The sequence below is a fragment of the Phytophthora parasitica genome, assembly GCF_000247585.1.
Source record: "Phytophthora parasitica INRA-310 unplaced genomic scaffold supercont2.47, whole genome shotgun sequence".
NCBI lineage: Eukaryota > Oomycota > Peronosporomycetes > Peronosporales > Peronosporaceae > Phytophthora > Phytophthora nicotianae.
The window spans coordinates 93579-106105 of record NW_008649033.1 but is presented as its reverse complement, the minus strand read 5'-3'; the positions used below and the strand labels follow the sequence as shown (position 1 = coordinate 106105).

The following is a 12527-nucleotide window of genomic DNA, read 5'->3' as shown; positions in this document are numbered from 1 at the left end:
GGAGCAGACACTGCTGCTGCAGCGCAGGCACAGGAGATGCGCCTACAAATGAGCTCCCGGTCTTCTACACTTAACTAAATGGATTCTGAAATATTTTAAAGCTACTTCGGGCGAACCACGACTTTGTAAACCAAAAAAAAGGATAAATATTGAGGTTCACTCTATCGACACTAAATTCAACACTGGGGCGATAACCAACCTTTCCCAGCGCAACATTCCCTGCATCATATCACTGGCGTTGCGATGTGCGTGTTCCGGTCCGCAATAATCTGTTCGTCCGCTCCACCGCAATTGCTGGTATTCTTCGCCCGTGACGGGATTCACAACGTTCAAAAACTCGATTGATAGCGACAAATGCGCCCACGCCACTTTGTTTCGGATATCTTCTTCACGTGGATTTCTTGAATAATCCGTGTCAATGCTCTGAGTTCCAAGTACGTATCCTGAAGCATCCAGCATCAGCTCTTCCGAATCAGAATCCGAATCTGCGTATTGTGGCGGCGTCGACGGAGCACTCGCATCGATACACGTGGGTGTAGATGAGGCTCTAGATAGTGGGATTTTCTTGCTGGTTTCAATCAAAAATCGTACGAAAACTGAGCGAAAAGTCGAGATGTCTTCCGTGGGGGACATGACATCTCTAACTAGCACATAGGCGTTCGGATTCACTTGTTGCAGCACCTCTAAGCGACTCGTTTCGCCCTTTACCTTTTTAAATTCACCCAGTCGCATGTCATTTGCCCACGTCTTTTGCATGAGTTGCGCCACGTTTAAACCACGAAACGTTTTGGTAAAAACGCATTCCATGATATTTCCATGCACTCGTTGCACCATATCCCACCCAAAGACCTGCATCCTCCTCGTTCTAGCGCCATCATCCGTATCAAACGACGACGGAACCAACAGACGACTCTGGACACGCGAGATGGTGCGTCTGTTTTCCAAAATCACTTGAGTTAAGCCCAAATCGGTCAATGGATGGAAGCCAAACTCCTCCCTCGCTTCGAACTGATCCCGTTCATCCAGTCTCATCCTCAACACTGCTTCTCCTCCTAGTGACGGCTGCTGGAACTGCTGCGCCCATCTGGGTCCATCCACTTCCATTGTAGACTGTAAAATCCTAGATAAATTGATCTTCCACTCTGCTTTTTGTTGAATTTCAGCCTTGAGATATAAATTCTCAGCTCCAAGCCTTCTGGACAACTCCACCGCTTCGGAATAATCCGAAACTATTCTGGTAACTAGAGCTCCATGGTTCTGCGTGTTCTGTGTGGACTGTAAGCTCAGTTGTGCGTATTGTTGCTCCAGTCTGGCCACTGTGGCCTTCATATCGTTCAGCTCATCTCGCTGTCGCTGTCTTGCTCGACGCATACAGTCGCGGTTCTTCTGTCTTCGTCTCTCCATGGCACTGGGATTCGGTGGGTCACACTGCATTTGCTCCGACTTGACGCTCGTCCAGGTCAGCGGCGGTGATATGGGCGTGTCCATTATGGGCATCGCCATCGCTGGAGCTGCGTGGGACGCCCAGATCGCGTCGAATTGCGACGGGTTCATGTCGAACTGGAGAGTGGTCGACAGCTGGTGCTGCTGGTCCTGGTCTTCTCCGTGGATGGGGTTGTATTCTGACTGGAGACGAAATGCCGGACTGTGGGCAGGACTGGCGGATCGGATGGCATCCAAAGGCGGCGACAGACCTCGCAGTTCGCCCCACATGACGTCGTCGATGCTGTCGAGAATGGCATCGTCGTCCGGCTCCGACTGCCACGACGACACGGGGGATTCCGCCACGTCGCGCTTCATGGTTGCTAAAGTTAGGAATTACTATTCGTAACGAGCGTATTGATAGCGAAAGGGGACTATGGAAGATCGGAACGAAAGACGGAAGGAAGTGATCCGCAATGGTCGCACACGAAATATTACCGTAAGTTGCCCCGTAAGCTGTGCAAATACGTTAGAGATGGGGAATGCTTCTCGTAATCAGCGTGATAATGCAGACGAATGCAATGCAGGAGTCGCAGGACGCGTGCCCTGCTTGTTGACTGGGAATATCATAGCAGGTCCACGTGGACCTACCTTCAGTTTGTCGATGCGCAGGCGTCAGTGCTTCAAGCACACGTGATTCTTCTCGTGATGCTTTGACAGTGGCCACACCACTTGATTGATGCCGACGTCACACTTGAAGTTGCTGGAGTCGGTCGGCGCGTCTCGGATCCGGTGCCGGCGTTTCCTCCGAGTCACGAGGAAGAGGTTTCCGACTGAAAATGGACGTGAAGTCTTCGGGATCAACGCATATTGAGAGGCTATCGAGGCTCTACGTCTGGTACACTTTTGGTTGTGGTTGCTCCTAGGCCTCAATTACACGAAAGATCACTTCCAGGTGATTACGTACGTGGCTTCGGAGGCTTCTGTGGCTGGAAAACATTAGGCTGAAGCCACACGAGCCACTGATGGTGTCGAGCCTGCAAAGCGCTGTGGTTGAAGAAGCTTACATGTAGCTACTCAGCTTGTCCGAAGGTCTATCGCTTATGTAGGACGTTCACTTTTCACTTTCATTATCCAAAAGAGCGGCTTCCACTTACGACTTTCTTACGCATAAATTACGGTCACTTACGGACTCTGGTTCGAGTTCGTCGGTTCCGGATCGGAATTCGGAATCAGCTGGATGGCCGGCGCGATCGTGCCCAGCTCCCAGCGCATGAGCGTCGTCACCATGTCGGCGGCGTTGCGGTGCGCGTCGAACGGCGTGCCGTAGTTGTTCTTGCCAGCCCACCGTACCTGCACGTACTTGTCTTCTCCAGTGACGCGGTCGGACACTTGCAGCATCTCGATGGAATGCGCCAGCTCCGCCCACACCAGACGTGCCGACGGTTCGATGCCGGCACGTTCCGGCAGCAATTTCGCGCCGGAATTATCAGCCGGATTGAGACTTTGCGTGCCGATGACGAAGCCGGTCGCGCTTAGATCTGAGTCTAATTGGCGCTCGTCTTCAGTCAATAGGGACGAGTTGTTGGACGGCACGTCGCCGGTCGTCTCCATGCGGTATCGCAAGAGCGTCGTGCGGAATACGGGGGTCTCGTCAGGCGACCGGACGTCTCGGCCGAGCACGTAGGCGTTCGTGTTGACTTCTTGCAACATTTCCAGCCGCTGGACGTCGTATTTGACCATCTGAGCGCCTTTCAAGCACATTTCATTCACCCAGGCCTTTTGCATGAGCTCCGGCACGGACAATTTCTTGAACCGCTTGGTGAAGACGAACTCCATGTCGCTGCCACGGACGCGTCGTCGCAGATCCCATCCGAAGAGTTCCGAACGGTCGATCGGCCCTCCTAACACCTTGCCGGCAACCTCTTCCTCGGCGACGTCGGTGTCGCTGTTGTTGCCGGTGCGGTCGTGACTGCTATTGTCCAGCAATTGATGCTGTACACGCTTAATAGTCTTTGTATTTTGCAGGATAGTATCCTTTACGTCCCGTTCGGTCAATGGGTGGAAGCCGAACACTGACTCGGCTTCCTGTTCCGTCATAATTTCCAGTTTAAACGGGAACGGCGAGGGCGGTGCCGACGCTGAAGCCGTGAACTCGTCCAGCGCCACGGTCGTCTCCATGACTCGTCGGAGCTCCAGTTTCCAGGACGCCTGGTACTGGATGGACGCCTTGAGGTACAGGTTCTCGGCGCCTAACTGCTTAGACAGTTCGACCGCTTGGGCGTATTTCCGGTTGCTTTCGAAATTGGCGTTCGGAAACTGATCCGAAGAATCGGAACGCAGTCGAAGCGACTTGTACTGCTCTTCCAGCTCGGCTACGGCGTCACGTAGCAGCTGCAGTTGGTCTCGCTGACGCTGACGAGAGCGACGCATGGACTCGCGGTTCTTTTGGCGACGCATTTCAAGCGCCGAACCGCTCTCGGACTCGGTGCACAGGTCCAAGACGGTGTTCGGATTCTTCCAGTTGAGCCACATCGAATTGATTCCGGACGTGGTCGGAGTCGTGCCGGTCGGAACGGTTCCGACACGCTTGTCCGACGTGGTGGGGGTGTCCTCTCCACTGCTAGGACTGGTGCTGCCAGCGTAGGCCGGCGGTGTAGTAGTGTACGGAGATGGGGTTTTGCCGGTCGACGTGGGCACTGTAGTATTGATGCCCCAGTTGGTCATCGTGTCCGCTGCTTGGTTGGAGCTGAGCCGAGCGTTCGGCCACATGAAGGCAAGTTCGGAATTGCGTCTCCGAGCGATAGCAAGATCATGATTGAGCGAGTGGCGAGGGATAGGCCCGCTGCCGGCAGTGCCACAGTTCGGCGCCGGCGATGGTACCGTCGCCGTCAGTCGCCTCTGTAACGTTGCACTTTGGCCAAAGGTTTCACGAGATTCAAGTCGCGGACGAGCCGAGCAGCGGGAATAAAAAGAAGGAGCACCAGCCACAATGTCGACGGAAGTGGGGGGCTAATCTTTCTTTTTGTAAGGAGATACGGAGACTCAGAAACTTAGGCCTGCCAGTTGTGGGTACGCTGTCCTCCACATCTTTGGGGAACGCCGCACAAACATTGAAATTGTGAATACGTGACGAGTTCAAATTGAGCTTCTGGCGAAAAACACATAAACAGTGAGCTTTCAGTTAACTGCAAAAATAGCCGCTTTATGAATCCCATATTCATATCAATTCAGCCAATCTGTAAATTATTTAAATTACAAAATCAGCAGTGTTTAGTCCAGCTCCCTTGCCTCAATAAACCGTGTAAAATTCAAGATCAGCCGGCTCTGCTTGGTATGTTCCTGGCGTTCAAGAACCTCTCGGCACGGCAAAGGTCCGTCCTCCCACGCTGCTCATTTGATGCGGTTGCTCACTCCTTGTCGTCACTTAATTCAGTGCCGGGTACGCCGTGTTGTGCGTGGCGCTGGGTCTCGGTATCAAGTACATGGACGACCACATGCCGCAGCGAGACTTGACCAAGACTCAGGGCGATGGACTGGTGCGTCGCATGTGAGGGCCCAACTGCTTCAGGATGAATCAAGCTGACCCAGATGCTGCTGCAGGCCTGGAGCGACTTGGACAAGCAGCCGGATGCCACCAGGAGGCGCTAGTCGCCGCTGAGACGCCGCTAGGATTCCGGACGATCGCAATGCTTGCGATCTCTGTTACAGACCGGTTCATGGACTTTATCGTGCGACGGCGCAAACATCGCGGTCTATATACCTCTCGAAGTTTGGTCGGTTGTAAGGCAAAACTGGAGTGCTCTGCACCACAGATGATCTGGAAATTATTACAGAACGGCATGTCCCTATTCGCTTCCTTTGTCACGAACTGATTAGTCCCCTGGTCTTCAAAATACACTTTGGCATTCGATGGTAAGCAGCACTCCGAACTAAATGTTAATGGATTCGATCTAATATTCGCGAGAGGAGTCTGCGGACATTATCGTCTTTAGGAGTACATGCAACTACTGTTTCTGTGACGTCCCGCCTCACGGCTGAACATCACTAGTCGAGCATACATATCCCTCATTTAATGAGCTCACGTAGATGCGCTGCATTACACAGCGAGTTTGTGGCAACGGGAAACAAGTAAACAGCTCCGTAATAAACAAAATGTGGATCGAGCCTGCTATTATGGAGGTGTTCATATGGCCCAGTACCTGTGGCGAACTATTCTGCGGCGTTCCCAAACCTTAAGAGTGCCCGCTGTATTTATCGAAAGAGTCGAGCGAGCGCTTGGATCATGCCACGTGCCGATTTCAAGAACAGCGCACCGAACGCTGCATCCACAACACGATAGTATTCATAACGTTAGTTACAGACACTCACCTTTTCATTAATTGAAAACTCCAGTTTTACCTTTCAAACTTGAGTTTCCACCTGGAAATGCTGACAACGCGAACGATCCCAGCGTCATCAACTGCATCACGGAGCTTAACACCACGAACACGTAGTTCCCCAGAATTAAACAGCTATACAACGTGCACCCTGCCAACAGAAACCTAGTCAGTCTGGCAACATTTTATCAATATCTCATCTCTTTCTCTCTCACCAAGTGTCACGAAGTATGCGCTGGTCAGCAGGAGTCGATTCGGCTGCAGCAGGCCTGAAATGTACGCTGCTGGGCCCTTGAGCATCGCAAACGCACCCATGCAGCAAATACTGCCAAGTGTAAAGCTCAGTGCGAACTTGGACGGCCGAACCATGATCTAGAAATTAAGAAATAATTGTCAGTATCAAGTTTTAAAACCTTTTCCAGTTTCCAACGTACCAGAGGCAGGAAGATTGAAGCCATGCCGAAGAACAGCATACCCAGCATGGCCATACCCACAAAGTATTTGAACCTCGTGTTCCTGTACCCAGCAATTGGTACCGAAAAGTTAGAATTTGGTACAGTACTAAAATGCTTCTCGCAATGTCCTTACCAGCTCATAGTGGGGATAAGACCGCCCTGGCTGGTTGAGTTCTTCCTCCATAGCGGCCATTTGACAGCCGTCGCGTCGTCCACTGTGTCATCCATCTGACCGCTCTCCATGACGTCGGATGCGTCCTTGGTTGCCGTGGTATTAGAGGTCGTCACTGCGTTCTTCGTCAGATCTCGCGCCGAGTCCCACATCTTCTGCAGCGAGAAGCTGGGAGCGCTTCCTTCGCTGTCGGTGCTGGCGGTGGATGCCGTTGACAGTGGGGACGAGCGTAAGAAGCTATTAAAGGCGTCCTGTGCGCCCTGTAGCCCGCCACTCGTGGGCTTCTTGCCACCCCATTGTTCCCACGCGCTCATTGTTCAGACCTGCTGGAATTTTGCCGAATGAAGACGATGGGCACTGGCTATGTGGTGGTACAATGTACCGTTTCAGGGGTGGACCATTGGTGTAGTTTACACTAGTTAGCGTTACCGACAAGAATTTCAACGGAAGAACGGCGTTTATTGTGTTTAAAACATAGTTCAAATGTGGTCTACATCACTGCCGATAAAGTACTTTGTTTCGAAAGTAAAGTACTTGTGTTTCTGTGAATTTTGATTTAGTTTCACTAATTTGTTGCCCGGTACTCTTTATTTATTAAGAAGAAAGCGCTTTGTTGTATTGAAAAAGGCAACTTCACGACCATCACACCCAGAAAAAAAAAAGGATAACACTCCACAAGAAAGACAAGCATTGTTCCTTATCTTGGCCAGATCACTCTTAAATACAGTGCTCTACTGGTGGCAATCACAGCACGTGCGGTGCTTGGGTCCATGTCGAGCTAGAAAACGAGTTGTTTCGTGGCCAGTTGTCGGAACTTTCGAGCGATGTAGCCTGCATTCTGCAGGATTTTAGGTTAGAATACGCCGTTCTAAGACAGCAAGCGCACGCGGCCCATGGAGACGCGACGCGCGCTGGTGCCTCCTGTTGAACTAGTCGAGGAGTTGCGCATGGCAGTCGAGATGGCGTCCGAGCGTGGCAACGAGTTCGAGGCGATGTACGACTCGGCCAACGTCGTCTCCTCGTCGCAACTAAAGGCAAAGCCAGTGTTGCGACGGCCTGTGGTCGCGCGAAGCATCTTGGGCGGTACTCGTTCCCACGTCGCGTCCTCTGAGATCGATTCGCTGAATACACTGGCCGAGTAACTGTCGGTAATATTCGAGTTCGTCGACTGGAGCGTAGATGTACCAACATTTGACCCGCTCTTCTTGGGTTGCTGTTCATACAGTGTCGCTGCGAAGCTCTGTGGGTGTTGAGCCTTGAGAATCTCAGCGTCCGAGTGGCCAAAGTCGCTCAAATAACCGGTAGTGTGAACATCATCCAACGACATGGACAGTGTCTGTTCTTCCATGTGGTTAATAGTCAGACGTCGCTGGTATTTGCGTTGCGAACCTCCACCCATGGACTCCTGTAGAAGTTGAGCCAGATCCGGATGGAATGTCCGCTGGTACAGATTGTACGCGATGTGCCGTCCAAGAGCCAGTGAACATCCCATGATGAGGACCAGGAAATACCCCCACGTTTTGGCAGTGGGGGCAAACGCACCGAACTCGTCGTATCCAATCTTAAATGTGGCAAAGTAGGGCGTTTCCGTTCCAATAGCAGCGAAGGCGAACCACGACATGACACTACCGAACCAGAGCGAGAACGACAGCACCGTCCATCGGTCTGCGATCATCCAGATCTTGATGTTCACGATGAGAACAGTTAGTGAAAACGCGACCATACCGAACTCCACACGGGACTCACTGCCTGCCCCTTTCTCCGATGCATTGAAGCCATATGACATGACCACGAAGATGATCAAAGATTCATAGAAGGCTGCTGCGATCCAGCGGCAGAACGTGTACATGTTGAAGAAGAAGCGCTCCGGTCCCCGACGGTATAAGTCTGGATATTCGATACTGAATGGAGCTGGTAGGTCCTTGTCCAGAACACCCACGACCACGATAGGGAGACCTGTGAATGCGATGTTGTACAGCTGGACGCCGATCTCCCAGTACATTTTCGAGCCAGAAGCGCCGGACAGATAGCCGTACCAGTATTGCGCCAGTACTAGCGTGATGTTCTTGTAGAACATGTAGAGTACCAGTTTCGAGATACGAATGTAGTTCCAACGTCCGTGAACCAATAGTAATCGCTCCAGGAAGCGGAACTGGGCGATAGCGTAGTCACTAGAGTTGACAGCCTGCATTCCTTCCTGTCCTGAGATACCCACACCCACGTGAGCAGCTTGAATCATGGCTACATCGTTAGCTCCATCGCCAATCGCTAGTGTCCGTACTGTTGTGATGTTATCTCTGACCAGCTTGACCATCTCTGCCTTCTGAGCAGGAGACACTCGGTTACAGATCACGGCGCGACACAGCTTCGCAAAGGACAACAAGTGTGGCGCCGTTCCTGGTCGCAGAGCCATTTCCAGTGCTTCGCCGTCGATAATCAACGAGATCTCCTTCTCACTGCCACCTGCCATCCCCTTGGCACTGTCTAAAAACTCTCTGGCTGCAGCATTCAGTTTTGCACGGATCGCTGCCTCGTCTGGACATGTAGTGGCGTTCACTATGACCTGTTGGATCGAGTTGTCAAGCAGAGAACAGGCGTACGAGATGTTGATAGCCGTTTCTTCCTTGTCGCCTGTAAGCATCCACACTTTAATACCCGCCCGCGTCAAGTTAGCCAGACACTGCGGTACTCCGTCCTGAAGTTTGTCTTCGATAGCTGTGGCCCCAATAAGCTCCAGACCTTCTTCAATCTCCTCCATCAGGTCGTCGATAGCGTTCGGTTTACCGTCTTTTCGTCGATCAATCTCAGCCACGTTACCCTGTACATCGTCGAACCGCATCTTCCACTGCTGGAACCAACGCTCGTCCAGCTTCTTGACTGCAAGCGCCAGTGTTCGTAATCCATCGTCTGCGTATTTTTCCATGTGATCTCGTGTGATGTTTTTGAGTTTGAGCATCGCCGGGTCGTCTTTTAAACGCTGATAGATCATCATATCGGCTCCTTTCGTGTACAGAAGTAACTCTCCGCTGGGTTTACGCACCACGACGGACATACGCTTACGCGTACTGTTGAATTCGAGCACGTCCAGCACTTCGTAGGTCACACGTTGTCCCAGAACCTCCACCATCGCTGTACCAACACTACGACTCTCAAACTTGAACCCTGCAAAGGCTGCACCTGCCACAAGAGCCTGTTCATCAGGAGACGACGCGGATAGTCGAACTTCGCCGGATTCGAGCTTCTCTGGGATCACAGTGTGGCACACTGCGAGATGTTCGAAAAACTGCATGATCTTCTCCTTCTGCTCTTCTCCTGCACTACCTTTCATACTGTCAAATAGAGATTTATCCACGAAATTCACGAACGGAATCTTCTTGATACTCGGGTCCAGTTTAGGCTCTGGCGGGATCGGTTTACCAGCTCGAACCAGTGCGGCACGACCGATTTCCGTGATACCGGAGCCGTACGAAATACCGTTTATGGAACACTTACGGAACTCCATGATGTTGCACGTAAGTGTACCAGTTTTGTCACTGAAAACGTACGAGATCTGGCCCAGTTCTTCGTTCAGCTCCATCGTCCGGACGATGGCAGGTGTGTCCGTTTCAGCATGGTACATTTCGAGGTCCCACGACATGAAGCGCGACTGTAAGAATTTGACACTTGTCATGGACACATAGAGCGAGATGGGGATCACCTGATACAACAGCAAGAAATAGTAGAACAACATCTGGATAAACGCCACGAGACGCGTGCGGTTCCTCTCGGTTTCCGTCAGTTGAATGTACCACGCGTTGCGTACAATGTCGTACTGCCACGTAATGTAGCAGGTTGCAGCCATGGCGCAGGCGACAAACAGCCCCAGACACAGAATGACGATCATCCGGTTGATATTCAGCATCAAGTCGCTCCATTTGGACGGAGCGGCACTGGCACTCTGCATGATCTTGGTATCGTTACCGGTATTCAACACTAGTCCAAAAACCCAGTCGGTATTGCGCAGATTGCAACCTCGTAACAGCACGTTCTTAACTGATAACGGCATCACCTCCACGCCGCAACCGTCGCCCACTGTGACCTCCACTTTGCCTGCGAACTTATTGATGTGCGGATTGGGCTGTTCGCACTTAACGACGCCGCGCAGCAGCGCCAGCTCGGCGGCGTTCGCGAGCGAGCTCATGGTCGCGGCCACCGCCTGGCGCAGCTTGAGGTTCGTCTCGCCGTCCAGACTCTTGGTCTCGACGTAGCAGATGCCGCTGGGCGGCTCGCCCACGGGCTCTGACACGGCGAGCACCAGCACGTCGGCCGGGATGACTTCCCGGTTGCGGATCTGTAGGAAATCTCCGACTTTAATGTCCGCCCACTTCCTGTCCACGACCTGACCGTCCTGGATTACGTGGCATATGGCCGAGTTGGCCTCATTATCCGATTTGTGGCGTCGTAAATCCTCCATGACGGCGAACACGGCGTCGATCGAGATGACGAAGAACAAGACCGGCGCGTTGGTCGGGTAGCCGTACGTGTTACTGATACTAGGGATACTCTGCAGCACGCAGACCATGAGGAAGAAGAAATTGGCCACCTTAGTGAAGCTTTCCTTGAGAAATTTAGGGAAAAAAGTGGCCAAGTTGTACTTGGACGTCACCACGACGTTCGAGCATTTGTCGAACACAGCGTTGCCAGGTGCATAGTTGAAATAGACCTCTCGCAGTGTCTCCTCTGGGCCTGGGGCTGCTGTCGCTGCTCCTGGTGCGCCACTACCTGAAGATGCGGGCGTGCTCTGGGACGCGTAGTCCACGAGTTCGTCCTCGTCCAGAAGCTGCTCTTTCGTCTGTTGGCTCGTGCGTCGTGTCTGTCTGGGAGACTGGAGCAGTGCTGGACTGCCCAGAGTGTTGTAACCGCTGGTACTGGAGCCTAAAACGTTGTCGCTTTGGTCCGACAGCGCGGGATCGTCGCGTGCGGGCGCGACGCTGGAGCACAGCGCCACCTGGTCCTCCACCCGCGAGCCGCGGAAGATGCGCGACGTGCTGCGCTTGGCAGCCATGAGCGCGTCCTGTTCCAAAGGCTTATAAAGCTATTCTATGCTGCTGTGCTGGGTGCTGGAGGAGTCCCAAGGCGAGCGCCGCCACAAGTCACGGCGGGTCTATTTGTGACGACGGAATGCAAATGGGACCAGACTGCGGGGGAGAGCGGCGCAAAATAGACTCGCTCTGGACTGGCTACACTGTCTTGACCGTTGAACGAATGGACATAAACGGCACATTTTGCGCTGAACGTGTGCTGCGATTGGCGGACGACGCCTTGTTGAGACCTACACTTTTCGGTTCCATGACACTCATGCAGTGTGGAAAGGGTATTAGATATACAAGTTACTGTAGACAAAGATTTTGGTTTGTGATTGATATGTTTCTCGGGTTTATGGATTTTCACAGGTTGTGTGGTGGACACCAATCGTTGAAGACAGGCCAGATGGCAACTCGCACGCCACGAAAAGCAGGCGATGAGCCACCCCGCATTCGGTGAGAGAGAAGCTGCTGGTTGTGCGGCACGAATTGTGCCGCACAGCCAGCGGCTCCACAATTTGTAAGTCGATTCATCGATTGTTACTTTGTGGCGCGCCATCATACAGTACATATCCATACACAGTGGATATGGCGGACTCGATATGCGGGCGAGTGCTAATCGCCCGATCGATTCGACAATGCGAGCATGTCACGTTGTTGACGCTGCTGTTGATCCCGTTGAAGACGAGAAAATCGACGGGTTTGAAGCCTTTGAAGTGTGTCGCGGGCCCACGCAGGATACTGCAGAATATGTATTGCACTTGACCTCCGGAAGCCCCGGCCCCGTATTGTATCGTTGCTCTGGGCTGATTTTTAGAAGCGCGGGAATTTCACCTGTGGTCGGCATGATCACTTCACTTGACTTCTCAATAATTGGACATGGCGCAACTAAGACGTGCATTGATTTCTACCCGTGCAATAGTCTAGATTGCCATATATATCGACACATACGGCTGAGGCGTTGTCTCTACCTCTGTTTGCTTCCGTGGCCACAATACAGCATTATCATACGAATTGCTAGGATATAACCTACAGC

The 12527-nt window shown here is 52.4% G+C and overlaps 5 protein-coding genes across 6 annotated transcripts; 1 reads left to right on the top strand and 4 right to left on the bottom strand.

The window, feature by feature from the left end:
- Positions 1 to 109: 109 nt before the first annotated feature.
- Positions 110 to 2130, bottom strand: PPTG_15332 (hypothetical protein). The gene has a single exon (XM_008912389.1). The coding sequence runs from the start codon at positions 1798 to 1800 to the stop codon at positions 157 to 159; it is 1644 nt and encodes a 547-aa protein (XP_008910637.1). The 5' UTR covers positions 1801 to 2130; the 3' UTR covers positions 110 to 156.
- Positions 2131 to 2441: 311 nt separating this feature from the next.
- PPTG_15331 (hypothetical protein) lies at positions 2442 to 4455 on the bottom strand. The gene has a single exon (XM_008912388.1). The coding sequence runs from the start codon at positions 4192 to 4194 to the stop codon at positions 2608 to 2610; it is 1587 nt and encodes a 528-aa protein (XP_008910636.1). The 5' UTR covers positions 4195 to 4455; the 3' UTR covers positions 2442 to 2607.
- Positions 4456 to 4603: 148 nt separating this feature from the next.
- PPTG_15329 (hypothetical protein) lies at positions 4604 to 6775 on the bottom strand. The gene is made up of 5 exons (XM_008912385.1): positions 6390 to 6775; positions 6236 to 6317; positions 6017 to 6173; positions 5824 to 5952; positions 4604 to 5744 (listed from the first exon to the last, which is right to left on the bottom strand). The coding sequence occupies exons 1-5, from the start codon at positions 6740 to 6742 to the stop codon at positions 5677 to 5679; spliced, it is 789 nt and encodes a 262-aa protein (XP_008910633.1). The 5' UTR covers positions 6743 to 6775; the 3' UTR covers positions 4604 to 5676.
- On the top strand, positions 4689 to 5831 carry PPTG_15330. 2 transcript variants are annotated; one of them, XM_008912387.1, is made up of 2 exons: positions 4689 to 4796; positions 4859 to 5831. In XM_008912387.1, the coding sequence occupies exon 2, from the start codon at positions 4995 to 4997 to the stop codon at positions 5295 to 5297; it is 303 nt and encodes a 100-aa protein (XP_008910635.1). In that variant the 5' UTR covers positions 4689 to 4796; positions 4859 to 4994; the 3' UTR covers positions 5298 to 5831. The 2 variants fall into 2 exon arrangements, with proteins under 2 accessions (XP_008910635.1, XP_008910634.1); XM_008912386.1 differs by having other exon boundaries at positions 4689 to 4961; positions 5026 to 5831.
- A 258-nt stretch (positions 6776 to 7033) lies between the features above and the next one.
- PPTG_15328 (hypothetical protein) lies at positions 7034 to 11662 on the bottom strand. Its single transcript, XM_008912384.1, has one exon. It carries the CDS (start codon positions 11470 to 11472, stop codon positions 7297 to 7299), a length of 4176 nt encoding a protein of 1391 aa, XP_008910632.1. The 5' UTR covers positions 11473 to 11662; the 3' UTR covers positions 7034 to 7296.
- Positions 11663 to 12527: the final 865 nt, after the last annotated feature.

Coding starts and splice junctions, on each gene's coding strand:
- PPTG_15332 (XM_008912389.1), bottom strand. CDS start 1,800: ATGAAGCGCGACGTGGCGGAATCCCCCGTGTCGTCGTGGCAGTCGGAG.
- PPTG_15331 (XM_008912388.1), bottom strand. CDS start 4,194: ATGTGGCCGAACGCTCGGCTCAGCTCCAACCAAGCAGCGGACACGATG.
- PPTG_15330 (XM_008912386.1), top strand. CDS start 4,823: ATGCGGTTGCTCACTCCTTGTCGTCACTTAATTCAGTGCCGGGTACGC. Junction 4,962..5,025: donor AGACTCAGGGCGATGGACTG/GTGCGTCGCATG, acceptor ATGCTGCTGCAG/GCCTGGAGCGACTTGGACAA.
- PPTG_15329 (XM_008912385.1), bottom strand. CDS start 6,742: ATGAGCGCGTGGGAACAATGGGGTGGCAAGAAGCCCACGAGTGGCGGG. Junction 5,953..6,016: donor CGCATACTTCGTGACACTTG/GTGAGAGAGAAA, acceptor TTCTGTTGGCAG/GGTGCACGTTGTATAGCTGT. Junction 5,745..5,823: donor TGGAAACTCAAGTTTGAAAG/GTAAAACTGGAG, acceptor TTGTGGATGCAG/CGTTCGGTGCGCTGTTCTTG.
- PPTG_15328 (XM_008912384.1), bottom strand. CDS start 11,472: ATGGCTGCCAAGCGCAGCACGTCGCGCATCTTCCGCGGCTCGCGGGTG.